Source organism: Oncorhynchus nerka, linkage group LG26, assembly GCF_034236695.1.
Source record: "Oncorhynchus nerka isolate Pitt River linkage group LG26, Oner_Uvic_2.0, whole genome shotgun sequence".
In the NCBI taxonomy this organism is placed as follows: domain Eukaryota; kingdom Metazoa; phylum Chordata; class Actinopteri; order Salmoniformes; family Salmonidae; genus Oncorhynchus; species Oncorhynchus nerka.
Genome location: NC_088421.1, coordinates 8,516,327 through 8,544,118, shown reverse-complemented (window position 1 = coordinate 8,544,118; position 27,792 = coordinate 8,516,327). Strand labels below are relative to the sequence as shown.

At 43.0% G+C, this 27,792-nt stretch overlaps 1 protein-coding gene across 2 annotated transcripts; it reads right to left on the bottom strand.

Annotated features, from left to right (window-relative positions):
• Positions 1 to 44: 44 nt before the first annotated feature.
• On the bottom strand, positions 45 to 23,511 carry LOC115110179 (ubiquitin-conjugating enzyme E2 Z). Of its 2 annotated transcripts, none has more exons than XM_029635602.2 (7): positions 23,428 to 23,511; positions 20,984 to 21,056; positions 20,300 to 20,487; positions 15,896 to 16,007; positions 15,404 to 15,516; positions 11,339 to 11,429; positions 45 to 3,742 (listed from the first exon to the last, which is right to left on the bottom strand). In XM_029635602.2, exons 1-7 carry the CDS (start codon positions 23,454 to 23,456, stop codon positions 3,566 to 3,568), a joined length of 783 nt encoding a protein of 260 aa, XP_029491462.1. In that variant the 5' UTR covers positions 23,457 to 23,511; the 3' UTR covers positions 45 to 3,565. The 2 variants fall into 2 exon arrangements, with proteins under 2 accessions (XP_029491462.1, XP_029491461.1); XM_029635601.2 differs by having other exon boundaries at positions 22,725 to 23,508.
• Positions 23,512 to 27,792: the final 4,281 nt, after the last annotated feature.

Genomic DNA, 27,792 nt, shown 5'->3' with positions numbered 1-27,792 from the left:
AATAATATAACACTTGCACTGAAACAGAACGCAACATATCAAAATAGCCATTTGTATATTTTATTAGTATTTTTTTTTACATATACAATATAATGAAAACAGAAATTAAATCAGATGAAAATAGTCTTGCATAAACGTGGCAGTCAAAGTTTTGGGACTAATGCCTTGGCCTGGAACGTTGAGTCAAGGCCTAAAATGGGTCCCACATATTGTCAACTCAAAAATGTAAACCATTCACTTACCATTGACTGAGACAGAATGAATGGCCATTAGAGTGTTGAACGCCCCTGTGGGAATGTACTGTAGAGCATGATTTCCCAGACTCCGTCCTGGGGGCCACCCCCTGGGTGCACGTTTAGTTTTTTGCCATAGCAATACACAGCCGATTCAAATAATCAAAGCTTGATGATGAGTTGGTTATTTGAATCAGCTGTGTAGTGCTGGGGCAAAAACCAAAATGTGCACCACAAGGGGGTGGGGGTGGGGGGGCGAGACAGAGTTCAGGGAAACCCTGTCGTAGAGCAGCAGCTCTGTGGCAGCTAGGTTTAGCAGCCCTGTACATTGCTGGTAGCCATCTAAGAAGCAATGTGGTCTACTCTACACCATCCCAAGTCCTAAATTCAATCTTGGGGAAAAGGTGCAGTATTATTATAGTGTCACACTAATCTCATAAGAAATTACATAGATTGAAGGTCGGACATACCATGAGACATCTAACGCAATGGGACTCAATACAAATGTTACTTATCTCATTGAGATGGCTGACAGATAAGGTATCCCCATTTGTAATTATTATATACTTTTACTATGTCATGGCCAACATTTATTCTAGAAGTTTACACTTTACATAAGTCACTTCCTGAAAACATCTACATGGAAATCCATATCATTATGGATTGAAGATGCCTTAATAAAAGCGATTCAGTTTGAATCTCTGGGTTGGGGGCACAAACCCAAAATAAACCATCAGACAAGGGACACACTAGACGGGTCACATCAGAATGCTACAGGAATATACACACCAAACCATAACAAGGCTTCAAACTGACTGGTCGCTACATTGAGCATCTCACACCTAATCCTTTGCAGTGGAGCTGGCCAGTAGTATCTTTGCTTTAATATTTTCATTTGCAGTAGAGTCATACATTTTAAACATTTTTTTTCAAACTTTGCAAACAAAGTTAGCAGTACTCTCAAACATTAGATCTATTAAATCCAACATTTTTTCCTGTGAGAGGAAGTCCCAGTCCCTGTCGACTGAGAGAAGTGAGCAGAAATGCACCCAGATGGGAGGGAATAGAAAAACATGTCCATGAGAAGGAAAAGAAGGGTGTGGTCCAGTCCTGTTTGGGTGCCACTCTGCATTGGAGCTGACCTTAATTAGACAGTAGATTGTGGTCCAGACAGGCAATTACAAAGCAAGAGGTTTTGTTGTATCCTGAGTGGGTAGTTCCAAAATGCAATAAAGACTGAAGACAGTATAATTATTTGTTGCATCTTGCTAGACAGGACTACAAACCAAGTGACACGGTAGAGGTGTTTAGCCCCCTATCCGCTGAACAGCCACTGAGGCCTCACTAGAGGTTATTGGTGAGCTGCCCAGGCTGATAGGCAATGTTTCGTGACACTTTGAAGGGGGACAATTCAGAGACTGAAAACAAATGTGGCTCGGGAAGAAGTCTCGATAAGGCTTAACGTCTTTCAAAGCGAGAATAAGAACTTTACATCAATATGAAAAAATAAGATTGACCCCTTACAGCAGACAAGACCACTGTTTAGAACGGGTCATACGGTTTCTCATACTAAAAAAAAAAAAAAATCCTCGATCACTTTAAGTCCATTTGAAGTTTGTGTTGTCAGTGTTACTGCCAGGTTAGGTTTATATTGAACTTGTATCTTAAGACTGTTTCAACCTGTGGAACGCACTTCGGACACCAGATATGTAAGCCAATGTAGAACATTTAGTGCTTAAAGCGGCCAAAACAACATAAAATCATTCTACAAACCAATCTACAGAAACGCATCACAGGCGGAAACTCTCAATGAATGAAAGTTGTCACGGCATCGAAGCAGGTGTCTGGTATTTATGTTACCATCATAAAACATTTCCCGTGGCTCGTTTGAAAATCCTGGTGGTGGCTTTCAGATGACTGAAAAGGTGACACCGTGGAGATCTAACAAACAGGTCTGTGCCTGTTTGGTACCGGCTGACTCCGCTATATAGAGCTGAAGAGGCACCAGTCCACTGCCTTCAATGAAAAATGCAATGGAAAATGTGGCATTGGTTAAATGGGACAGGTCAAATGACAAATCCATCTTTCTAAACGTTTTGTAGTGACCCCAAACCTAATGTCCATAGACTCCACCATTTAGCTTAAATGGAGATATTAGGATCCCTATTAGACTCAGCATTTTAGCATCAGAGAAGAAAAACATCTCTTGAAGGTGAAATCCACAACACTACATACAGCGCAATGATAATCATGAACAAACATTGAGATTTGTTTTCATGCAGAGAAAAAAAAAAAAAACTTTCCATGCAGGCTTTAGCAGTCAGTCATTGGAAAATTATTTTAAGAAACTCCCCACAGACTACAATAAACTCTCTCGCTGTGCATATATACATTAGATATATTGGCACCCTCGAACGATTCACTATTTCTTCACAAATAAGTAGAGAAAAAAAAAACTTAATTGTATCTGCAAATGTTATGAAACAAATTTTGATTTAAAAAAAAAAAAGTCAAAATATGGCCTGGACTGCATTATTGAAAATAAAAAATAAAAAAGTGGTTAGAGGCAAGAGATTGTGTAATTTTTCCTCACTTGTCATAAGTTGCAAGTGCCTACAGGGTAAAAATAGCTATCCAACCAGTTTTTAAAATAATATTACAATCTGTTCCACTGTAAAGTGCAAAGGTGCCAATATATGTGCCCGCAACTGTACATATTTTGTACTAGGCATTACTGGAGGTGTTTTTTATTTTTACTAATGCAATTCATTATGAATTCATAATGTAATTATGACTTGGTTCATAATTTTATTAAGTACTGTTCAGATTAAGGAAAGAACATGAGACAATGGGACTTTAGAAATGGATAGTCTGAGGTGTGTGTACCAATGTATGAATGAATAGAAGTTTGGTGATTTGATTAAGACGACTGATGTGGTTGTACAGACTGAATATTGAGAATGGTCAATCTCAGATTTCACCGCTTCTTCCTAATCCAATCAGGCATGGGAAAACAAAGACAAAAAGGCAGAATCTATGACAAATTGCTTTAAAAAAAACAGTGTCCATTTCTACAAGCCAAACTCCCAACACCATCTAAGTGTAGACTGGCATTGTTAACTTACAACAGCTGGGGGAAACAAATTAAAAGGCAGTCATTGGGGGGGGGGGGAACCAATCAAAACAGACATTAAGCTATCCCCTGCCTTTGTATCATAAGTGCTTCCTGAAATCAGGCCTTTCCCCTCAACATCCCACTTGAGCCAAAACCATCTTGCAAAAACAGAAAGGGGGAGACTGAAAAAGAAAGGTAGTGTGGCGCCATCTGGTGACTAAGGCTGGGAGCTGCCCTGGCTATCTGGGTCCGTGCCTGAGGAGCTGGTGTCAGAGTCTGAGTGGTCATCGTTGTCCTCCGGTGGGCACTTCTCCCGAATGCGCCTCTGGGTGGTGCTCAGGCGTGCCAGTAGGCCCTGGTAGTCGAAGCGACCTCTCTTCTCCCCAAAAGGGTCCTGGAGGTGTGTAAGGAAAGAAAGAGTGTGTGGGATGTGCAGCTCATATTTCAAATCTGAAATGTTCCACTATTGTGGGAGCATGTGGCAGCAGTGTATACTGTTTTTTATTTATCTAAAAAATGTATACATACAGAGATAATTTCTTTATACATGTTTGGAAAACCTGTAAACGGGGACAAATTATTTTGGCAATGAAGAGTCAGATGAACGTGGACAGTGGCATGTATTCATGGATGCCAAGGGAAGTCAGGCTTCCCAAAACAATCCAAGAAAATAAATTCAACAGGTGTAGACCTTACAGTTAAATGCTTACTTACAAGCCCTTAACCAACAATGCAGTTAAGAAAAATAGCGTTAACAACATATTTACTAACTAAAGTTTTAAAAAAAAGAATCCAATAATGAGGCTATATACAGGAACCACCGGTACCGAGTCAATGTGCGGAGGTACAGGTTAGTCGAAGTAAATTTGCACATGTAGGTAGGGGTCAAGTGACTACGCAGCAGTGTAGAAACTATTAAGGAGCCTTTTGGATCTAGACTTGGCACTCCGGTACTGCTTGCCGTGCGGTAGCAGAGAGAACAGTCTATGACTTGGGTGACTGGGGTCTGACAATTTTTTGGGCCTTCCTTTGACACAGCATAGTATATACAGTTGAAGTCGGAAGTTTACATACACTTAGGTTGGAGTCATTAAAACTCGTTTTTCAACCACTCCAAATTTCTTGTTAACAAACTATAGTTTTGGCAAGTTGGTTAAGACATCTACTTTGTGCATGACAAGTCATTTTTCCAACAACTGTTTAGAGATTATTTCACGATCACATTTCCAGTGGGTCAGAAGTTTACATGCACTACGTTGATTGTGTCTTTAAACAGCTTGGAAAATTTCAGAAAATGATGCCATGGCTTTAGAAGCTTCTGATAGGTTCATTGACATCATTTGAGTCAATTGGAGGTGTACCTGTGGATGTATTTCAAGGCCTACCTTCAAACTCAGTGCCTCTTTGCTTGACATCATGGGAAAATCAAAAGAAAATCAGCCGAGATCTCAGAAAATAATTTAGACCTCCGCAAGTCTGGTTCATCCTTGGGAGCAATTTCCAAATGCCTGAAGAGAACACGTTCATCTGTACAAACAATAGTACGCATGTATAAACACCATGGGACCACACAGCTGTCATACTGCTCAGGAAGGAGACGCGTTCGGTCTCCTAGAGATGAACGTACTTTGGTGCGAAAAGTGCAAATCAATCCCAGAACAGCAGCAAAAGATCTTGAAGATGCTGGAGGAAACAGGTACAAAAGTATGTATATCCACAGTAAAACAAGTCCTATATCGACATAACCTGAAAGGCCGCTCAGCAAGGAAGAAGCCCCTGCTCCAAAACCGCCATAAAAAAGCCAGACTACGGTTTGCAAATGCACATGGGGACAAAGATTGTACTTTTTTAAGAAATGTCATCTGGTCTGATGAAACAAAAATAGAACTGTTTGGCCATAATGACCATCATTATGTTTGGAGGGAAAAGGGGATGCTTTCAAGCAGAAGAACACCATCCCAACCGTGAAGCACGGGGGTGGCAGCATCATGTTGTGTGGGTGCTTTGCTGCAGGAGGGACGACTGGTGCACTTCAAAATAGATGGCATCATGAGGATGGAAAATTATGTGGATATATTGAAGCAACATCAGTCAGGAAGTAAAAGCTTGGTTGCAAATGGTCTTGACCCCAAACATACTTCCGAAGTTGTGGCAAAATGGCTTAAGGACAACAAAGTTAAGGTATTGGAGTGGCCATCACAAAGCCCTGACCTCAATCCTATAGAATATTTTTGGGCAGAACTGAAAAAGCTTGTGCGAGCAAGGAGGCCTACAAACCTGACTCAGTTACAACAGCTCTGTCAGGAGGAATGGGCCAAAATTCACCCAACTTATTGTGGGAAGCTTGTGAAAGGCTACCTGAAACATTTGACCCAAGTTAAACAATTTAAAGGCAATGCTACCAAATACTAATTGAGTGCATGTACACTTCTGACCCACTGGGAATGTGATTAAATAAATACAAGCTGAAATAAACCACTCTACTATTATTCTGACATTTCACATTCTTAAAATAAAGTGGTGATCCTAACTGACCTAAGACAGGGAATTTTTACTAGAATTAAATGTCAGGAATTGTGAAAAACTGAGTATAAAATGTATTTGGCTAAGGTGTATGTAAACTTCCGACTTCAACTGTACCTGGAAGTGGATTATAACATAAATGAGTTGGCAGTTTAAAAAAATAACTTGTAACTTATAGAAGATTGCTTTAGTTTAACTCAGGGTTATAGAACATCCTGTGTGTTCTAGAACATCCTGTAGTTTAAATGTATTTGGCTAAGGTGTATGTACACTTATGACTTCAACTGTAGGTCCTGGATGGCAGGAAGCTTGGCCCCAGTGATGTACTGGGCTGTACACTACCCTCTGTTGCACCTTACGGTCAGAGGCCAAGCAGTTGCCATACCAGGCGGTGATGCAACAGGTCAGGATGCTCTCGATGGTGCAGCTCAAGAACTTTGAGGATCTGGGGACCGATGCCAAATCTTTTCAGTCTCCTGAGGGTGAAAATGTGTTGTCGTTCCCTCTTCACAACGGTCTTGGTGTGCTTGGACCATGATAGTTTATTGGTGATGTGGACACCAAGGAACTTGAAGCTCTCAACTTGCTCCACTACAGCCCCGTCGATGTGAATGGAGTCGTGTTCGGCCCTCCTTATTCTGTAGTCCACGATCATCTCTTTCGTCTTACTCACATTGAGGGAGAGGTTGTTGCCAGGTCTCCGACCTCCTCCCTATAGGCTGTCTCTTTGTTGGTGATCAGGCCTACCACCGTTATGTCATCAGCAAACTTGGTGTTGGAGTCATGGGTGAACAGGGAGTACAGGAGGGAACTAAGCGCGCAGCCCATCAGGAAGTCTAGGATCCAGTTGCAGAGGGAGGTGTTTAGTCCCAGGGTTCTTAGTGCTCACGAAGCTCATCATTAAGCTATGGTGTTGAACGTGAGCTGTAGTCAACAAATAGCATGCTCACCTAGGTGTTCCTTTTGTCCAGGTAGGAAAGGGCAGTGTGGAGTGCGATTGTGTCATCAGCAAAATTCGCAAGAGACCGAATGTACCTCACCGGAGAAAGCATCTGAGAGCAAAACAGCACCCCTCTGTCTCCATGTGTAGGTCATCTATCTGATGCCGTCTGATCCAAAATATTATGACATTGTTGCCGCCCATAGCATGGAATGCAAGGGAAGCAAGTGAGCATTTGGCCTCGCTTGATAAAATTTTAAAAAAGTATAAAATAATAGCCAATCAGCATTGCGCTAAACTGAGTGCACTCAACTGTGACAGGTCCTGGCACACCAATAATGACAAAAAGTGTAATGGGAAGTTGGTGTCACTTCTATCAAATTGCATGAAAAGCATACATCATTGACAGAAACTTGAATTGTTGCATTTGGTTGTGGTCCTCTGCAGGCTAGCTAAAATTGTGTTTTTCCTAAATTAGTCATGGATGGAGATCTACTTGTGGTTTGACTTCATTCTCCTTACTGCCCAATGATTATGACAGCGATTATGATCCAACCATACATCGTTTTATTTTACCCTTATTTAGCTCGGCAAGTCAGTTAAGAACAAATTCTTGTTTTCAATGACGGCCTAGGAACAGTGGGTTAACTGCCTTGTTCAGGGGCAGAACATAATTTGTTGTGCCCCTGGCCTGAGGGATCAATACATAGACGGCTAATGTTAACTAGCTAAAGTTGCTCACAAAAGAAAGTTAGGCTAGCAAGTAAGCATTTTAACCAGGTAGCCTCGGACAAAAAAAACACACAAAAAACTGTGTACTGTATGACAGAGTTATAGACCGTTTTCGTCAACATGAATGAGAGGATGGCATTGGCGTTTCTTTACAAGTTGGGTGAGTCAACATGTTTGTCTTTTTTCCTTGCACAAACGCTCACACACATACATCAGAACCATGGACAGCCACATTATTTTTCAACTAATTTGTTTTTGGTAGCTTTTAGTTGTCACTGTATTAGACTCGTTTCCCTCCGTAAAAGAGGGAAACGAGGCGGTCTTCTGGTCAGACTCCGGAGACGGGAACATCGTGCACCACTCCCTAGCATTCTTCTCGCCAATGTCCAGTCTCTTGACAACAAGGTTGATGAAATCCGAGCAAGGGTAGCATTCCAGAGGGACATCAGAGACTGTAACGTTCTTTGCTTCACGGAAACATGGCTCACTGGAGAGACTATCGGAGGCGGTGCAGCCAGCGGGTTTCTCCACGCATCGCGCCGACAGAAACAAACATCTTTCTGGTAAGAAGAGGGGCGGGGGCGTATGCCTTATGGCTAACGAGACATGGTGTGATCAAAGAAACATACAGGAACTCAATTCCTTCTGTTCACCTGATTTAGAATTCCTCACAATCAAATGTCGACCGCATTATCTACCAAGAGAATTCTCTTCGATTATAATCACAGCCGTATATATTCCCCCCCAAGCAGACACATCGATGGCTCTGAACGAACTTTATTTGACTCTTTGCAAACTGGAATCCATACATCCTGAGGCTGCATTCATTGTAGCTGGGGATTTTAACAAGGCTAATCTGAAAACAAGACTCCCTAAATTGTATCAGCATATCGATTGCGGAACCAGGGCTGGAAAAACCTTGGATCATTGTTACTCTAACTTCCGCGACGCATATACGGCCCTGCCCCGCCCTCCTTTCGGAAAAGCTGACCACGACTCCTTTTTGTTGATCCCTGCCTACAGACAGAAACTAAAACTAGAAGCTCCCACGCTGAGGTCTGTCCAACGCTGGTCTGACCATGCTGATTCCACACTCCAAGACTGCTTCCATCACGTGGACTGGGATATGTTTCGTATTGCGTCAGATAACAACATTGACGAATACGCTGATTCGGTGTGCGAGTTCATTAGAACGTGCGTTGAAGATGTCGTTCCCATAGCAACAATTAAAACATTCCCTAACCAGAAACCGTGGATTGATGGCAGCATTCGCGTGAAACTGAAAGCGCGAACCACTGCTTTTAATCAGGGCAAGGTGACTGGCAACATGACCGAATACAAACAGTGCAGCTATTCCCTCCGCAAGGCTATCAAACAAGCTAAGCGTCAGTATAGAGACAAAGTAGAATCTCAATTCAACGGCTCAGACACAAGAGGTATGTGGCAGGGTCTACAGTCAATCACGGACTACAAGAAGAAAACCAGCCCAGTCACGGACCAGGATGTCTTGCTCCCAGGCAGACTAAATAACTGTTTTGCCCGCTTTGAGGACAATACAGTGCCACTGACACGGCCTGCAACGAAAACATGCGGACTCTCCTTCACTGCAGCCAAGGTGAGTAAAACATTTAAACGTGTTAACCCTCGCAAGGCTGCAGGCCCAGACGGCATCCCCAGCCGCGCCCTCAGAGCATGCGCAGACCAGCTGGCCGGTGTGTTTACGGACATATTCAATCAATCCCTATACCAGTCTTCTGTTCCCACATGCTTCAAGAGGGCCACCATTGTTCCTGTTCCCAAGAAAGCTAAGGTAACTGAGCTAAACGACTACCGCCTCGTAGCACTCACTTCCGTCATCATGAAGTGCTTTGAGAGACTAATCAAGGACCATATCACCTCCACCCTACCTGACACCCTAGACCCAACAACAACATCTCCACCCCGCTGATCCTCAACACTGGGGCCCCACAAGGGTGCGTTCTGAGCCCTCTCCTGTACTCCCTGTTCACCCACGACTGCTTGGCCATGCACGCCTCTAACTCAATCATCAAGTTTGCGGACGACACAACAGTGGTAGGCTTGATTACCAACAACGACGAGACGGCCTACAGGGAGGAGGTGAGGGCCCTCGGAGTGTGGTGTCAGGAAAATAACCTCATACTCAACGTCAACAAAACTAAGGAGATGATTGTGGACTTCAGGAAACAGCAGAGGGAACACCCCCCTATCCACATCGATGGAACAGTAGTGGAGAGGGTAGTAAGTTAAGTTCCTCGGCATACACATCACAGACAAACTGAATTGGTCCACTCACACAGACAGCATCGTGAAGAAGGCGCAGTAGCGCCTCTTCAACCTCAGGAGGCTGAAGCAATTCAGCTTGTCACCAAAAGCACTCACAAACTTCTACAGATGCACAATCGAGAGCATCCTGGCGGGCTGTATCACCGCCTGGTACGGCAACTGCTCCGCCCACAACCGTAAGGCTCTCCAGAGGGTAGTGAGGTCTGCACAACGCATCACCGGGGGCAAACTACCTGCCCTCCAGGACACCTACACCACCCGATGTTACAGGAAGGCCATAAAGATCATCAAGGACAACAACCACCCGAGCCACTGCCTGTTCACCCCGCTATCATCCAGAAGGCAAGATTAGTACAGGTGCATCAAAGCTGGGACCGAGAGACTGAAAAACAGCTTCTATCTCAAGGCCATCAGACTGTTAAACAGCCACCACTAACATTGAGTTGCTGCTGCCAACACACTGACACTGACTCCAGCCACTTTAATAATGGGAATTGATGGGAAATGTTGTAAAATATACCACTAGCCACTTTAAACAATGCTACCTAATGTAATGTTTACATACCCTACATTATTCATCTCATATGCATACGTATATACTGTACTCTATATCATCTACTGCATCCTTATGTAATACATGTATCACTAGCCACTTTAACTATGCCACTTTGTTTACATACTCATCTCATATGTATATACTGTACTCGATACCATCTACTGTATCTTGCCTATGCTGCTCTGTACCATCACTCATTCATATATATGTACATATTCTTCATCCCCTTACACTGTGTATAAGACAGTGATTTTGGAATTGTTAGTTAGATTACTTGTTGGTTATTACTGCATTGTCGGAACTAGAAGCACAAGCATTTCGCTACACTCGCATTAACATCAACAGCATGCTAGCTGTTACCATAGACATCCAGTCATTGCTAGCTGTTACCACAGACGCCCAGTCATTGTGCTAATGTTAGTCTACATTGACTCGCGAAACTACCTCCAACTTCCTTCATAATGAAAGCAGAAATATAGAAATGGTATCCACAAGTTCATCTGAGTCCAGGGAAGAAGATACAAGGTTTAACCGCCAAATCCTAAAGTCCCCATTTCAACGTTTGGGCATGTACATCCCTCAGTCCTCTAACCCAGGGTTTCACAAACTCGGTCATCAGGACCCAAATGGGTGAACATTTTGGTTTATGCCCTAACACTACACAGCTGATTAAAATTAAAGCTGGATGAATAGTTGATTATTTGAATCAGCTGTATAGTGCTAGGGCAAAAACCAAAACGTGTACCCCTTGAGGTCCCGAGAACCCAGTTTAGGAAACCCTGCTAGAACCCCAGGGAAGGTGCAGTGCATTAGTTATCAGGAAGTGTGATGCATTATAACCTGTGTATTCTGCTTCTTCAAGGTGCATAAAGAAACGTGTGGTGTGTCTGTACACACACAGTGAATGAGAGGGAGAATGAGGTCTCTGGCAATACCTGCATGTTCTGTCCCTGTTGGTGTAGTCTCTCTTTGCAGACCCCCTCGTAGAAGTCATAGTACTCCAGGAATGATTTCTCCATCACACTCCTGCAACACAGAAACAGGTTATTAACTACCCACAAAAACAAATGCTAAACAGTTAAAATTGAAATGACTCGCCATTGAAAGATGCGTGTTCGAAATGGATTGTGGGTCAGTGGCTTTGAACATGTCTCTTGCAATCCCTTAAGGTTCAACTATATGCCTCATATACAATAAGGACATTAGACGTGGCCTGTATTAATTTGGAGTTCAGGCATATACAGTCCCTTCAGAAAGTATTCACACCCCTTGACTTTTTCCACATTGTGTTGCGTTACAAAAGTGGGGTTAAAATGGATTTACATTTATTTGACAATGATCTACACAAAATACTAAATTTTATTATTGATGGAAAATAAAATATTTTGATTAGATAAGTATTCAATCCCCTGAGTCAACACATTAGTCACATTTGGCAGCAAATATAGCTGTGAGTCTTTCTGGGTAAGTCTAAGAGCTTGGAAAACCTGGATTGTACAATATTTCCCATTATTTGTTTAAATTCTTGAATCTCTTTCAAGCTGGTTGTTGATCATTGCTAGACAGCCATTTTCAAGTCTTGCCATAGATTTTCAAGACGATTTAAGTCAAAACTGCAACTAGGCCACTCAGGAACATGTAGTATCGTCTTAAGTAACTCCAGTGTACCTTTGGCCTGGGATTTTAGGTTATTATAATGCAGAAAGGTCTATTTGCCTCCCAGTGTCTGTTGGAAAACAGAATTAACCAGGTTTTCCCACTAGGATTTTGCCTGCGTTTAGCTTTAGTCAGTTTCTTTTTATCCTAAAAAAACCTCCAGTCCCTGCAGATGGCAAGCATACCCATAACATGATGCAGTCACCAGCATGCTTGAAAATATGTGGTGGTACTCAATGTGTTGTGTTGGATTTGCCCCAAACATAATGCTTTGTATTCAGGACAAAAAGTACTTTTTTGTTGCTGCATTTTTTTTTGCAGTATTACTTTAGTGCCTTACTGCAAACAGGATGCATGTTTGGGAATATTTTTCTGTATTCTGTACAGGCTTCCTTCTTTTCACTTTGTCATTTATGTTAGTAACTACAATGTTGTTGATCTATCTTCAGTTGTTTAATCTCAAAGCCATTTAACTCCAACTACTTTAAAATCACTATTGGCCTCATGGTGAACTCCCAAAGCGGTTTCTTTCCTCTCAGTCAAGAGAGTTAGGAAGGACAACTGTATCATTGTAGTGCCTGGGTGTATTGATACACCATCCAAAGTGTAATTAATAACTACACCATTCTCAAAGCGATATTCAATGTCTGCTTTTTATTTGTTTTACACATCTACCAATAGGTGCCCTTCTTTGCAAGGCATTGGAAAACATCCCTGGTGTTTGTTGTTGAATCTATGCTTGAAATACACTGCTCGACTGAGACCTTACAGATAATTGTATGTATAGGTTACAGAGAGGAGGTAGTCATTCAAAACTCATCTTAAATTATTCAAATCAAATTTGATTTGTCACATGCGCCAAATACAACAGGTGCAGACCTAGTGAAATGCTTACTTACAAGCCCTTAACTCTTATTTTCTTAACTGCATTGTTGGATAAGAAAGTATTAAATACATTTTATTAAAAATATATAAAATAATAACATTAAAATAGAAAAACAAAATAACAGTAGAGAGGCGATATACAGGGGGTACCGGTACAGAGTCTATGTGCAGTTTAGTTGAGGTAATATGTAGGTAAAGGTAAAGTGACTATGCATGGATAATAGAGTAGCAGTAGCATAAAAATGGTGGGGGACAATGCAAATAGTCCAGGTAGCTGTTCAGGAGTTATGGCTTGGGGGTAGAAGCTGTTAAGAAGCCTTTTGGATCTAGACTTGGCACTCCGGTACCGCTTTCCGAGAGAGAACAGTCTGACTAGGGTGGCTGGAATCGGACAATTTTTAGGGCCTTCCACTGACACTATAGAGGTCCTGGGTGGCAGGAAGCTTGGCGCCAGTGATGTACGTACGCACAACGCTCTGTAGTGCCTTGTGGTCGGAGGCCAAGCAGTTGCCATACTAGGCAATGATGCAACCAGTCCAGATGCTCTCGATGGTGCAGCTGTAGAACCTTTTGAGGATCTGAGCACCCATGCCAAATATTTTCAGTCTTCTGTGGGAGAATAGGTTTTGTTGTGCCCTCTTCACAGCGGTCTTGGTGTGCTTGGACCATATTAGTTTGTTGGTGATGTGGACACCAAGGTACAAAGCTCTTAACCTGCTCCTCTACAGCCCCATCAATGACAATGTGGGCATGCTCAGTCCTTTTCCTGTAGTCCACAATCACCTCCTTTGTCTTGATCACGTTGAGGGAGAGGTTGTTATTCTGGCACCACAATGCCAGGTCTCTGACCTCCTCCCTATAGGCTGTCTCATCATTGTCGGTGATCAGGCCTACCACGGTTGTGTCGTCTGCAAACTTAATGATGGTGTTGGGAGTCGTGCTTGGCCATGCAATCATGGATGAATAGGGAGTACAGGAGGGGACTGAGCATGCACCCATAAGGAGAACCCGTATTGAGGATCAGCATGGCGGATGTGTTGTTACCTACCCTTACCACATGGGGGCGGCCCACCAGGAAGTCCAGGATCCAGTTGCAGAGGGAGGTGTTTAGTCCCAGGGTCTTTAGCTTAGTGATGAGTTGAGGGCACTTTGGTGTTGAACGCTGAGCTGTAGTCAATGAATAGCATTCTCACATAGGTGTTCCTTTTGTCCAGGTGGGAAAGAGCAGTGTGGAGTGCAACAGAGATCGCATCATCTGTTGATCTGTTGGGGCGGTATGCAAATTGGAGTGGGTCTAGGGTTTCTGGAATAATGGTGATGTGAGCCATGACCAGCCTTTCAAAGCACTTCATGGCTACAGACGTGAGTGCTACGGGTCGGTAGTCATTTAGGCAGGTCACCTTGGTGTTCTTGAGCACAGGGACAATGGTGGTCTGCTTGTTGGTATTACAGACTGTCAGGGACAGGTTGAAAATATCATTGAAGACACTTGCCAGTTGGTCAGCGCATGCTCGGAGTACGTGACCTGGTAATCCGTCTGACCCTGTGGTCTTGTGAATGTTGACCTGTTTACAGGTCTTACGCACATCGGCTACGGAGAGCGTGATCACACAGAAGTTATTTAGCTCGTCTGGTAGGCTAGTGTCACTGGGCAGCTCGCGGCTGTGCTTCTCTTTGTAGTCCGTAATAGTTTGCAAGCCCTGCCACATCCAACGAGCGTCGGAGCCGGTGTAGTACGATTCAATCTTAGTCCTGTATTGGCGCTTTGCCTGTTTGATGGTTCGTCAAAGGATTTCTTATAAGCAGAATTTCTTATAAGCGTCCGGGTTAGAGTCCCGCTCCTTGAAAGCGGCAGCTCTACCCTTTAGCTCAGTGAGGATGTTGCCTGTAATCCATGGCTTCTGGTTGGGGTACGTACTTATGGTCACTGTGGGGATGACGTCGTCGATGCACTTATTGATGAAGCCAGTGATGTGGTGTACTACTAAATGCCATCGTAAGAATCCCGGAAGAAATTCTAGTCTGTGCTAGCAAAACAGTTCTGTAGCTTAGCATCTGCATCATCAATCATGCCAAACAATTATTACACACAGTAAGTCCATTCAACTTATTAAACAAATTACTCCTGAAGCTTGCCATAACAATGGGGTTGAACACTTATTGACGCAAGATATTTCAGCTTTTCATTTGTTTTTAATTTCTAAAAACATAATTCCACTGACATTATGGGGTAGTGTGTGTAGATCAGTGACACAAAATCAAAATGTAATCCATTTTAAACTCAGGCTGTAACAACAAAATGTAGAAAGCTTCAAGGTGTTTGAATACTTTGTGAAGAATTGTAGCTGGATCTAGACAATAGATGCCGTGGAACATTGACTCATCTCGACATCAGTCCACTTTTAAGGTTTCAAGTCTCAAACTTTTATTTTGGAGTCAACAATCCAAGAATAACTCACCACAGGGCTTCTGGACAGGGCACCTTCCCATCCAGCATGTCACATACAGCCACGCGCATGGTCTCATGGCGGATGCACTCATTGTAGTTCTTGCTGTCCCCCGGGTGTCTCTCCTGGCAAAGGGAGTGTCAGAGGGAGCAAATGTAAGGGGGACATTCAAGACACAAAAAGTGACACATCCCACACCGATATGGTCAGTCTGTTGCTTTTCACAAACACATTTACACAAATGTCTACAAATGGGGAAGAAATAGCAAACAACTAAATAAAAACATAGAACAACAGCTGAAGTCTTCTGTAAGTCAGACAACAGTCATATTACATCACAATATCATATGCCAAAAACACAGTAGCTTTGTTGATCAAAATGGCAGCATTTCTTCAGGGAACCAGATTTCCCATAAGGCGGTGGGATTTAACTGCGTTCTGGGGATTATAGTTTGGCTTGCCAGCTAAATTAGAGGCCAACTTGCCAGTGTGCTATAGGCTTACCTGTTCAAAGCCTGGCTCGTTGTGGTAGGGGTTCTCAGTCATCAGGGACTGGATGGAGATCAGAACGGAGGAGATGCTTTGGGCTGGGCTCCATGCTGGCCCTGTCCAAGTCCTAGACAACAACCCAGAACAAAGAGGTTAAAGCACAAAAGATTCAGGTCAGGAGCCCGCGCACCAAGCAAAATATAAAGTTTAAGTTGTATATGAGCTACGGTGTTCCACCAAAAAAAGTATTGTAGACTGAATAGTAGATCAACTTTGCACTCCCTGTAGGTTCCCGAGACTGACCAACACTACTATAAAGGGAAAGAGAGGAAGTATTTCAAAGCTGTTTCAAGGAGCCATAGGTGCAAAATAGAATTGTTCCTGTTCCCATGAACGCTAAGGTAACGGAGCTAAACGACTACCGCCCCGTAGCACTCACTTCCATCATCATGAAATGCTTTGAGAGACTAGTCAGGGATCACATCACCTCCACCCTACCTGACACCCTAGTAGACCCACTCCAATTTGCTTACCGCCCCAATAGGTCCACAGACGACGCAATCGCAACGACACCGCACACTACCCTAACCCATCTGGACAAGAGGAATACCTATGGGAATGCTATTCATCGACAACAGCTCAGCATTTAACACCATAGTACCCTCCAAACTCGGCATCAAGCTCGAGACCCTGGGTCTCGACCCCGCCCTGTGCAACTGGGTACTGGACTTCCTGACAGGCCGCCCCCAGGTGGTGAGGGTAGGTAACATCTCCACCCCGCTGATCCTCAACACTGGGGCCCCACAAGGATGCGTTCTGAGCCCTCTCCTGTACTCCCTGTTCACCCACGACTGCTTGGCCATGCACGCCTCTAACTCAATCATCAAGTTTGCGGACAACACTACAGTGGTAGGCTTGATTACCAACAACGACGAGACAGCCTACATTGAGGAGGTGAGGGCCCTCGGAGTGTGGTGTCAGGAAAATAACCTCACACAACGTCAACAAAAGAGATGATTGCGGACTTCAGGAAACAGCAGAGGGAGCACCCCCCTATCCACATCGACGGGACAATAGTGGAGAGGGTAGTAAGGTCAAGTTCCTCGCCGTACACATCACAGACAAACTGAATTGGTCCACCCACACGGACAGTGTGGTGAAGAAGGCGCAGCAGCGCCTCTTCAACCTAAAGAGGCTGAAGAAATTTGGCTTGTCACCAAAAGCACTCACAAACCTCTACAGATATGCACAATCGAGAGCATCCTGTCGGGCTGTATCACCGCCTGGTACGGCAACTGCTCCGCCCACAACCGCGAGGCTCTCCAGAGAGTAGTGAGGTCTGCACAACGCATCACCGGGGGCAAACTACCTGCCCTCCAGGACACCTACACCACCCGATGTCACAGGAAGGCCATAAAGATCATCAAGGACAACAACCACCCGAGCACCTAACTGTTCACCCCGCTATCATCCAGAAGGCGAGGTCAGTACAGGTGCATCAAAGCAGGGACCGAGAGACTGAAAAACAGCTTCATCTCAAGGCCACCAGACTGTTAAACAGCCACCACTAACATTGAGTGGCTGCTGCCAACATACTGACTCCAGCCACTTTAACAATGGAAATTGATGTAAAAATGTATCACTAGCCACTTTAAACAATGCCACTTAATATAATGTTTACATACCCTACATTACTCATCTCATATGTATACAGTGGGGCAAAAAAGTATTTAGTCAGCCACCAATTGTGCAAGTTCTCCCACTTAAAAAGACCAGGCCTGTAATTTTCATCATAGGTACACTTCAACTATGACAGATAAAATTAGAAAGAAAGAAATCCAGAAAATCACATTGTAGGATTTTTAATGAATTTATTTGCAAATTATGGTGGAAAATAAGTATTTGGTCACCTACAAACAAGCAAGATTTCTGGCTCTCACAGACCTGTAACTTCTTTAAGAGGCTCCTCTGTCCTCCACTTGTTACCCGTATTAATGGCACCTGTTTGAACTTGTTATCAGTATAAAAGACACCTGACCACAACCTCAAACAGTCACACTCCAAACTCCACTATGGCCAAGACCAAAGAGCTGTCAAAGGAACCCCAGAAACAAAATTGTAGACCTGCACCAGGCTGGGAAGACTGAATCTGCAATAGGTAAGCAGCTTGGTTTGAAGAAATCAACTGTGGGAGCAATTATTAGGAAATGGAAGACATACAAGACCACTGATAATCTCCCTCGATCTCGGGCTCCATGCAAGATCTCGCCCTGTGGGGTCAAAATGATCACAAGAACGGTGAGCAAAAATCCCAGAACCACACAGGGGGACCGAGTGAATGACCTGCAGAGAGCTGGGACCAAAGTAACAAAGCCTACCATCAGTAACACACTACGCCGCCAGGGACTCAAATCCTGCAGTGCCAGACGTGTCCCCCTGCTTAAGCCAGTACATGTCCAGGCCCGTCTGAAGTTTGCTAGAGAGCATTTGGATGATCCAGAAGAAGATTGGGAGAATGTCATATGATCAGATGAAACCAAAGTAGAACTTTTTGGTAAAAACTCAACTTGTCGTGTTTGGAGGACAAAGAATGCTGAGTTGTATCCAAAGAACACCATACCTACTGTGAAGCATGGGGGTGGAAACATCATGCTTTGGGGCTATTTTTCTGCAAAGGGACCAGGACGACTGATCCGTGTAAAGGAAAGAATGAATGGGGCCATGTATCGTGAGATTTTGAGTGAAAACCTCCTTCCATCAGCAAGGGCATTGAAGATGAAACTTGGCTGGGTCTTTAAGCATGAAAATGATCCCAAACACACCGCCCAGGCAACGAAGGAGTGGCTTCGTAAGAAGCATTTCAAGGTCCCGGAGTGGCCTAGCCAGTCTCAAGATCTCAACCCCATAGAAAAACTTTGGAGGGAGTTGAAAGTCTGTGTTGCCTAGCAACAGCCCCAAAACATCACTGCTCTAGAGGAGATCTGCATGGAGGAATGGGCCAAAATACCAGCAACAGTGTGTGAAAACCTTGTGAAGACTTACAGAAAACGTTTGACCTCTCATTGCTAACAAAGGGTATATAACAAAGTATTGAGATAAACTTTTGTTATTGACCAAATACTTATTTTCCACCATAATTTGCAAATAAATTCATTAAAAATCCTACAATGTGATTTTCTGGATTTTTCCCCCTCATTTTGTCTGTCATAGTTGAAGAGTACCTATGATGAAAATTACAGGCCTCTCATCTTTTTAAGTGGAAGAACTTGCACAATTGGTGGCTGACTAAATACTTTTTTTGCCCCACTGTATATATATTGTACTCATTTAAACTGCTGCATCTACTGCATCTTGCCATCTTTATGTAATACATGTATCACTAGCCACTTTAAACTATGCCACTTTATGTTTATATACCCTACATTACTCATCTCATATGTATATACTGTACTCGATGCCATCTACTGCATCTTGCCTATGCCGTTCTGTACCATCACTCATTCATATATCTTTATGTACATATTCTTTATCCCTTTACACTTGTGTGTATAAGGTAGTAGTTGTGGAATTGTTAGGTTAGATTACTCGTTGGTTGTACATTGTCGGAACTAGAAGCACAAGCATTTCGCTACACTCGCATTAACATCTGCTAACCATGTGTATGTCACAAATAAAATTTGATTTGAATTACGAAACATGGGCACATTATTTCAATATTTTTTTGTTGTTGTGTACTATTGAAAGCAGGAGAATGATGGCATCGCATCTTCTGGGACAAAGTCACACACGTCGACAGTGAGGGGGCGCTCTGGGAGGATGTGCTGAAATGCAAGAAATGATCTGCGTCTCTATATAGAGAGCTGCCATAAATAGCCATGTTCTGCCAAAGAATGACCCCTTACAGTTGTGGTCAGACCAGGTAGGCTTGAGTAATACAGAAGCACGTGCAACTATTGGGCAGTACTGTCTGCTGTTTTTCATTCTCTGTGTTTAATTAGGTGGGATCCTGATATTGATTGCAGGTCACATTTTAAATCTATTTAACTAGGCAAGTCAGTTAAGAACAAATTCTTATTTACAATGACAGCCTAGGAACAGTGGGTTAACTGCCTTGTTCAGGGGAAGAAGGACAGATTTTTACCTAGTCAGCTCGGGGAATCAATCTAGCAACCCTTCGGTTACTGGCCCAATGCTTTAACCACTAGGCTACCTGCCGCCCCACATCCCACTGTGTCCCATGTATATAGTTTGTAAGAGCTACTATTCTATGGGTCTGGGTTTAAAACGTCGACTGCTGAATGCCTTGTCCTATTTCGACCCCTAGTCACCCCCTCCCCTAGTTAGAAAGGGAAATGGGCATAGATGTATGGGTTGCTCAGGTGCAGCAGGTTTCCCCTGAGCTGCAGGACCCTGGCTTACCCGAGGATGCTGAGGCATACTTTGCCGTTACGGTAAAAGTTGGGGTTGAAGCGCACAGTGTTTTGGCCGGTGGTGATGAGCTTGACCCGTGGGGGGTGGATGGGGTAGTCCGGGGGGCAGCGGAACAGGAAGAGGAAGAAGCCTCCCTCGTAGGGCGTGTCGAAGGGTCCTGTGATGAGGGCATGGATCTGAGGAAGGAAGACTAGAGTCAGGACTAATATTTAGTGAGGGTGTTGATGCGTTGAATTTCTCCATAATCCTCATAATAGTTGTGCAGAACACTAATTCCAATTTCATGGATTTTTTGGGACTTAGTACAAACATTGAGTCTGTGGGTTATAAAGTAAATTAGAGCCTGACAAAAGAAAATGAACAATTGATTAAAAGAAGGATCCCCCCACACAACTTGAGCCTGGGATAAGAGTTGCTTTAACTGTAACTCTGCATCAACATTTGAATGGCAGCCCCTGTCTTTCAAGTCCCATATTGGATTGTTTCATACACCAGTCAAACACTTCACAGTCTGGCTAGCTAAACGTAGCACAGTAAGGTCTAAGGCTCATATTTCAACATCATAGCCAAATGACAATGGCCATTGATGAAACTCACATTGCTGTCTGACTTTGTACAGTTGTACCAGAACAGACCCTGTGGACTTAGGGGGTGGAAGTCGGTGAGCTTTACCTTAGTCATGTCGTGGGGGTCAGGAACCACAAACATACCCGGGGGAGGCTCCTTATAGATGGACATTATATCCCTGAGGAGAGAATAAGAAGGCAAACTTAAGAAAAGATGCTAATACACAATGATAGCAGCCTGATCTGTTTGTGCTCTCGCCTACTTGGCATGATTAGCACAAGCAGACTGGCACTAGGGGCAAAACATTTTAAGAGACAAGTGGCACCTTTTATGTCAACAATGTAATGTTGACAATGTTGTGTTTATACTTTTCATAATATAAGGTCAATATATTAATTACAGAGTCACATCATAGTAAGCAAATGGATTGACACGTTATGACATCAGTAACTCTGACCAATCAATACTAACCATTGGCCTAACTAGTAGCGTAAGTAACCATTTTCTTACAGGATTTACCCCAGTGTTTCACCCAAAAGGCTCAGACTTTTATGTTTCCATCTATAGGGGCCAGTACCAGTGTCTCACGGGGTCATACTCTAATGGACCTGCGCTCACATGGGACCAAAGGCAGGCCTCTGGTACTTTTCAGCTGTAATTTACACAATTCTCACAATAACACCTTCTGTAATAACACCTTCTCACAAAAGCAATTGTTTTGATTTTGCAGAGGTTGTTGATTCTGCTCTTCACAAATCCTCACTGTCAGTCCTAGCGCTTGAAAACTAAGCGGCATTCTGCCTTCTCCCTAGTTTTCAGCCATTAACTTCGCCCAAAACGACCTATTTGGAACTACAATCCTGACGCCGTTTTAAAGTTAACCGTCGTTAATTATCGCTTTCGAAACATATCCCTTATCTTCCATCAGCGGGAAAGAAACCTTCAAATAAAAAATATACATTTACTGCAGAGGTTTTCTACAGAAACATACAGTTATGGGTGCCTCCATCCAACGAAACTACACTTCTCGAGTTATGCTTAGATACAAGTGTTCAGAACATGCTAGATAGCTAATTAAACAAGCGCTGTAACATGGAGATATGGCCGTGTGGGAACACTAACCCTATGAACATGTGTATCAATTTAACCCATTGCTTTTTTAAAATGTATTTCCTCAAATGTTGTATTTTTACCTATATCTTAATAGGCAAGTAGGTTAAGAACCAATTCTTATTTAAAATAACCCGGACGATGCTGGGCCAATTGTGCCCCACCCGTTCACAGTTGGTTGTGACACAGCCCAGGAACGAACCAGCGTCTGTAGTGACGCCTCTAGCACTGAGATGCAGTGCCTCAGACCGCTGCGCCACTCCAGAGCACCTGATATGAAAGGTGCCAAAGTTCAGACAGTGTCAGGGCTCTTATCAAAACTCCCCAATACAGTAGACGCCTTCCAATGACTCATGTGTAATGTCATGGAACTGAGTGAGTCATGATCATATACTTTTTTTTTTTTTTTTATAAACCTGGCAAGTCAGTTAGGAACAAATTCCTATTTACAATGACGCCTACCGCGGTTACAGTGGGTTAACTGCCTTGTTCAAGGGTAGAACTACAGATTTCTACCTTGTCAGATCAGGTATTCGATCCAGCAACCTTTCAGTTACTTATCCAACGCTCTACCACTAGGCTCCCAGCCGTATGCAACACTGGTGTTAGCAAAAAGTAACATTTAGTCACAAAAACGTGTGATGTGGTTCTTTCGTTTTCAGACAGCATGGAACCACATTCCATATGTTGTAACAGGCAAGCCCACCAGTGTATATCTGGTTACTCAGATGTTTACCTTTTGATTCGGAGAATGCATTGCTGGGACGTCTTCTCGTTGTCCCAGTCGGTACTTAGTGTTGGGTCCCAGGACGTTGCATGAATTTGGGACAAGAGGCCTGCTCCGGCCACCCCCAAACCGATACCGCCTGGCAGAGCATTGGTGGCCGAGTAGAGGGGTATTGGAATGGCAGAGCCCACTACAGCGCTAAGAACACCTGCACCTCCAAACCCGCTCCCAGTCACCACGGTTGAGGTGGTTGTGGCTCCAGGGGACATGACAGCTAGGCCAGTCTCTGCGGCCGCTGCAGGAGGTGGTGAGGCCAGGTTAGCTCCACTCGTCGAGTGGCCCGGCAGAGAATTACCCAAACTAGGTAACAACGGAGCTCCATTTCCCTGACTACCAACACCTAACCCAATTTCACCATTAGCAACCTCTCCTACGCTATCCGCCATTGTAAATTAACACTTGTTAAGGTTACAGCTAGCTAGCTTGCTAGCTACAGTTATTGACAGTTGTCGATACAGCAGTTTCTTGTTTGAGTCCGTCCTCACGCAGTCGGTAAATGAGGAAGACGAGCAAGGAGAGGCGAAGATGAGAAAAAGCGCTCCCACGGCATTGTATGCCTTTCTTCTCGCCTCCAAAAGTAGCTAATCGTGTTTAGCTATGTCATATAAAACTACAAACAGTCAGTCGAAAAGTTAACGCTATAATATATTACCCGTCACAAATTCTCAGTTTGCCAGTCATCAACGCAGTTTGCGGATTCAGCCTGTTTATCGGTTAGCTTTTTCTTCTGTTTTCCATAACCACTTCCTCCCCACAGTACAGAATACCTTTACTGCCACCTGGCGGCGATCATCGGAATTGTAGTTGGACTCTACGTCCATGTTATGAGTCTGTCAGGGATAGTAGCAACATACAGCAGTAGGCCTACACAAGTGGAGGCTGTTGAGGGGAGAACAGCTCATAATGGCTCGAATGGGTCAATGGAATGGTAACAAACACAAAGAAAGTACATCTTTGATGTGTTTGATGCCATTTCATGGACTCCATTCCAGCCCTTGCTATGAGCCGTCCTCCCCTCAGCAGCCTCCACTGGCCTACAGTCAGTATTTTACAGTTTCTTTACAACACCATACAATTGAAGTCGGAAGTTTACATAAACAAGTTTTAATTACTCCAACCTAAGTGTTTCAACCACTCCACAAATTTCTTGTTAACAAACTATAGTTTTGGGAAGTCGTTTAGGACATCTACTTTGGGCATGACAAGTCATTTTTCCAACAATTATTTACAGACAGATTATTTCCCATAATTCACTGTATCACAATTACAGTGGGTCAGAAGTTTGCATACGCTAAATTGACTGTGCCTTTAAACAGCTTGGAAAATTGCAGAAAATTATGTCATGGCTTTTGAAGCGTATGATAGTCTAATTGACATCATTTGAGTCAATTGAAGGTGTACCTGTGAATGTATTTCAATGCCTACCTTCAAACTCAGTGCCTCTTTGCTTGACATCATGGGAAAATCAAAAGAAATCAGTCAAGACCTCAGAAAACAAAATTGACCTCCACAAGTCTGGCTCATACTTAGGAGCAATTTCCAAACGCCTGAAGGTTCCACATTCGTACTTTTTGGAGAAATGACCTGATGAAACAAATATAGAACAGTTTGGCCATAATGACCATTGTTATGTTTGGAGGAAAAGGGGGATGCTTGCAAGCCGAAGAACACCATCCCAACCGTGAAGCACGGGGGTGGCAGCATCATGTTGTGGGGGTGCTTTGCTGCAGGAGGAACTGGTGCAATTCACAAAATAGATGGCATCATGAGGATGGAAAATTATGTGGATATATTGAAGCAACGTCTCAAGACATCAGAAGTTAAAGGTTGGTCGCAATTGGGTCTTCCAAATGGACAATGACACCAAGCATACTTCCGAAGTTGTGGCAAAATGGCTTAAGGACAACAAAGTCAAGGTATTGGAGTGGCCATCACAAAGCCCTGACCTCAATCCTATAGAATTGGGCAGAACTGAAAAAGCGTGTGCGAGCAAGGAGGCCTAAAAACCTGACTCAGTTACAACAGCTCTGTCAGGAGGAATGGGCCAAAATTCAACCAACTTATAGTGGGAAGCTTGTGGAAGGCTACGTGAAACGTTTGAACCAAGTTAAACAATTTTAAATCAATGCTACCAAATACTAATTTAGTGCATGTAAACTTCTGACCCACTGGGAATGTGATGAAAGAAATCAAAGCTCAAAGAAATCATTCTCTCTAACATTTCTGACATTTCACATTCTTAAAATAAAGTGGTGATCCTAACTGACCTAAAACAGGGAATTTTTACTAGGATTAAATGTCAGGAATTGTGAAAAATGGAGTTTAAATGCATCTGGCTAAGGTGTATGTAAACTTCCGACTTCAATTGTACCTTGACGTGGATTATAACGTAAATGAGTTGGCAGTTAAATTTTTTTTATTTTTAAATGTTGACTTGTAAATTTATAGAAGATTGCTTTAGTTTAACTCCGGGTTATAGAACATCCTGGGTGTCCTCTTAACTGTCTCCTACCAGAACATATTTAATAGTTAAATGATTCCATTCAGACAGTCACTTTTTCCATTAGTGATTGAAGTTGTACATTCTCACCAGTATAGTGAATGCACATAGCATTTAGATTTGGGAGCACTAGTGCAGGTCAGATAGTACATTAAATGGCACATGGTTACATATGTATCGTTGTTTCAAGTCCAGTGTGCTCAGACTGTTGTTACATTTGTATTTGAGGGGCGGACACCAGAGCAAAGTCATTTGTATCATTTTAAATCGGCAAGTCTGATCAGGTTCAGTCAGAGAAATATTTCTTAATATATGACTGGGCTAAACTATAGAACAGCATCTGTCATAGAAACAAATGGCACATTGCTTGTGTTGGTGGTTGTGCCTTTAAAATACAGAAAACCTCTTCTCTGTAGCCCAAACCGTCAAAAACTAAAGACCTACTTTAACGGAGCTAAAAAATGTCATTAATCTGGTCCAGATTGGCAGAATACACTTAAAGGGCTACACACAAAATCAACCAAAATGAGTAAGGAACTATCAGAACTATGAAAATATTCATAATATACCCCATTTAATATATAAAAACATTTGTCAGAGAAAATAGATAATTTGCTGTATCGATCAGATTAAATGGTCATTACCACTAAATACATTTATAGGGACTTTAAGTGTCACAGAATTATATTTGTTAAAGTTGGGAACTACTACCCTAGAGAATAAAACTCATTCATATTTATATAGACAGTGAAGCTACAACTTTTAACTTGGCCCTATACTCCAGCATTCTGGATTTGAGCTCAAATGTTTTATATTACATTTATATTACGTGACAGTACAGAGCATCACCTTTCATTTGAGGGCATGTTCATGCATATGTTCTACCATTTAGAAATAAAAGCACTATGCATCTAGTTCCCCCATTTGAAGGTGACAATACCCTTAAAAAAGGTGACATTCAGGATTGTTGCAGCATATAAAACATGTCATCTCAAATCCAAAATATAGAACCAAACGAAACATTTCAGCTTCACCGTCTAAATTAATGACGAAAGTGTACAGTAGACAATTTAAAAATGTACTTAATTTCAAGCACTCAAAGATGTGGTTCATCCTCTTGCAACACTGGCTCACCCACCCAAAAAGGTAAAATTGTTGTCCAGAAACACCTAGGCACTCATGTCTGTGCAGAAGTCATATTCTCCCCCCACAAAGTGTGCACATAGGCTCCCCCTCTTGCATTCAAAAGCAATGGACAGGGCAGGTGTAGGAAATGTGGAAAACACCTATACCCTGTGGCTACACCAAGGGTGAATCTCACAAGTCAATCAATTACTTGCTTCCCCTCATGCTATTCTCTAACTCAAAATGTCTGAGGAAAGCATGGTTTACTGCTAGACTGCGCAAAGTTACTCTACTTAAGAAAATTGATCATTTCCCAATTCAGCTTTTGAATCAAGTCAAAAGTAAATTGCGGCAAGCAAGCCTGTATATCAACATTTTGTACAGACTAAAAATTGTATTACATATACACCAAAAGTACAAAGCATGCTTTCTTTGACAGACTGACCAGATGGCTATAATCCCTTGATGTCCTGTTAAATCCACTTCAGTGTAGACAAAGGGGAGACAGGTTAAATAAAGATTTAAGTCTCAAGACAGTGTGCCATTGAGGGTGAATGAACAGGACAAAATATTTAAGTGCCTTTGAACAGGGGTATGGGGAAGGTGCCAGGCGCACCGGTTTGAATATGTATGCAGCGCTACTGGGTTTTTACACTCCGTTTCCCGTGTGTATCAAGAACGGTCCACCACCCAAAGCTCATCCAGCCAACTGTGGGAAGCATTGGAGTCAACATGGGCCAGCATCGCTGTGGAACGCATGACACCTAGTCGATGCACTGACAAATTGAGGTCGTTCGAGGGCAAAACTCAATATTAGGAAGGTGTTCCTAATGTTTTCTACACTGTATAAACTAGTAGAGGGATGGAAATTTTAATTGGGGTAGGGGCAACAAAAATAAATTTGATCCGCAGTGGCTCTCCGTACCCACCACCCTGCGAGCAAACCATTTTATCAGCCCTGCTTGTGACAGTGAAGGCCCCCAAAATATTGTGTTTAAAAGTTTCCTGAAATTCTACACATTGCCATAGGAGAGGCAAATGCTTGCAGTTTTTAATATAACTGATGATCAAAACAGGCCCCCCCAGTTGGTAAATCGACCTCAATTCCTACAAGTTCACATAGCTGGTTGCGAGACTAATTACCCAATCTAAAGATGCTTTGCGTGACATGGGCTAATTGAGCAACTGCTGATGCACAACTACATTTTATTGAAATTGCACCTTGTGTATTCTATTATTCGAAACGCAACAGGAAGTTGAGACCTCATCCCTGTACTAGTACATTTAGCTTATATTGTATTCAATGTGACAATTTAACTAGTACTTTTAGTTACTCTTTTACATGTCTTCAAGTCCAGCACCCAAACACCACTGAAAATAAGGACCGACAAG

Excerpts from the sequence above, each read along its gene's own strand:
- LOC115110179 (XM_029635601.2), bottom strand. The coding sequence starts at position 23,161 with ATGGCGGATAGCGTAGGAGAGGTTGCTAATGGTGAAATTGGGTTAGGT. Across the intron at positions 21,057-22,724 it reads TGCATTCTCCGAATCAAAAG|GGATATAATGTCCATCTATA; the intron begins GTAAACATCTGA and ends TTCTCTCCTCAG. Across the intron at positions 3,743-11,338 it reads AACAGGGACAGAACATGCAG|GACCCTTTTGGGGAGAAGAG; the intron begins GTATTGCCAGAG and ends ACACACCTCCAG.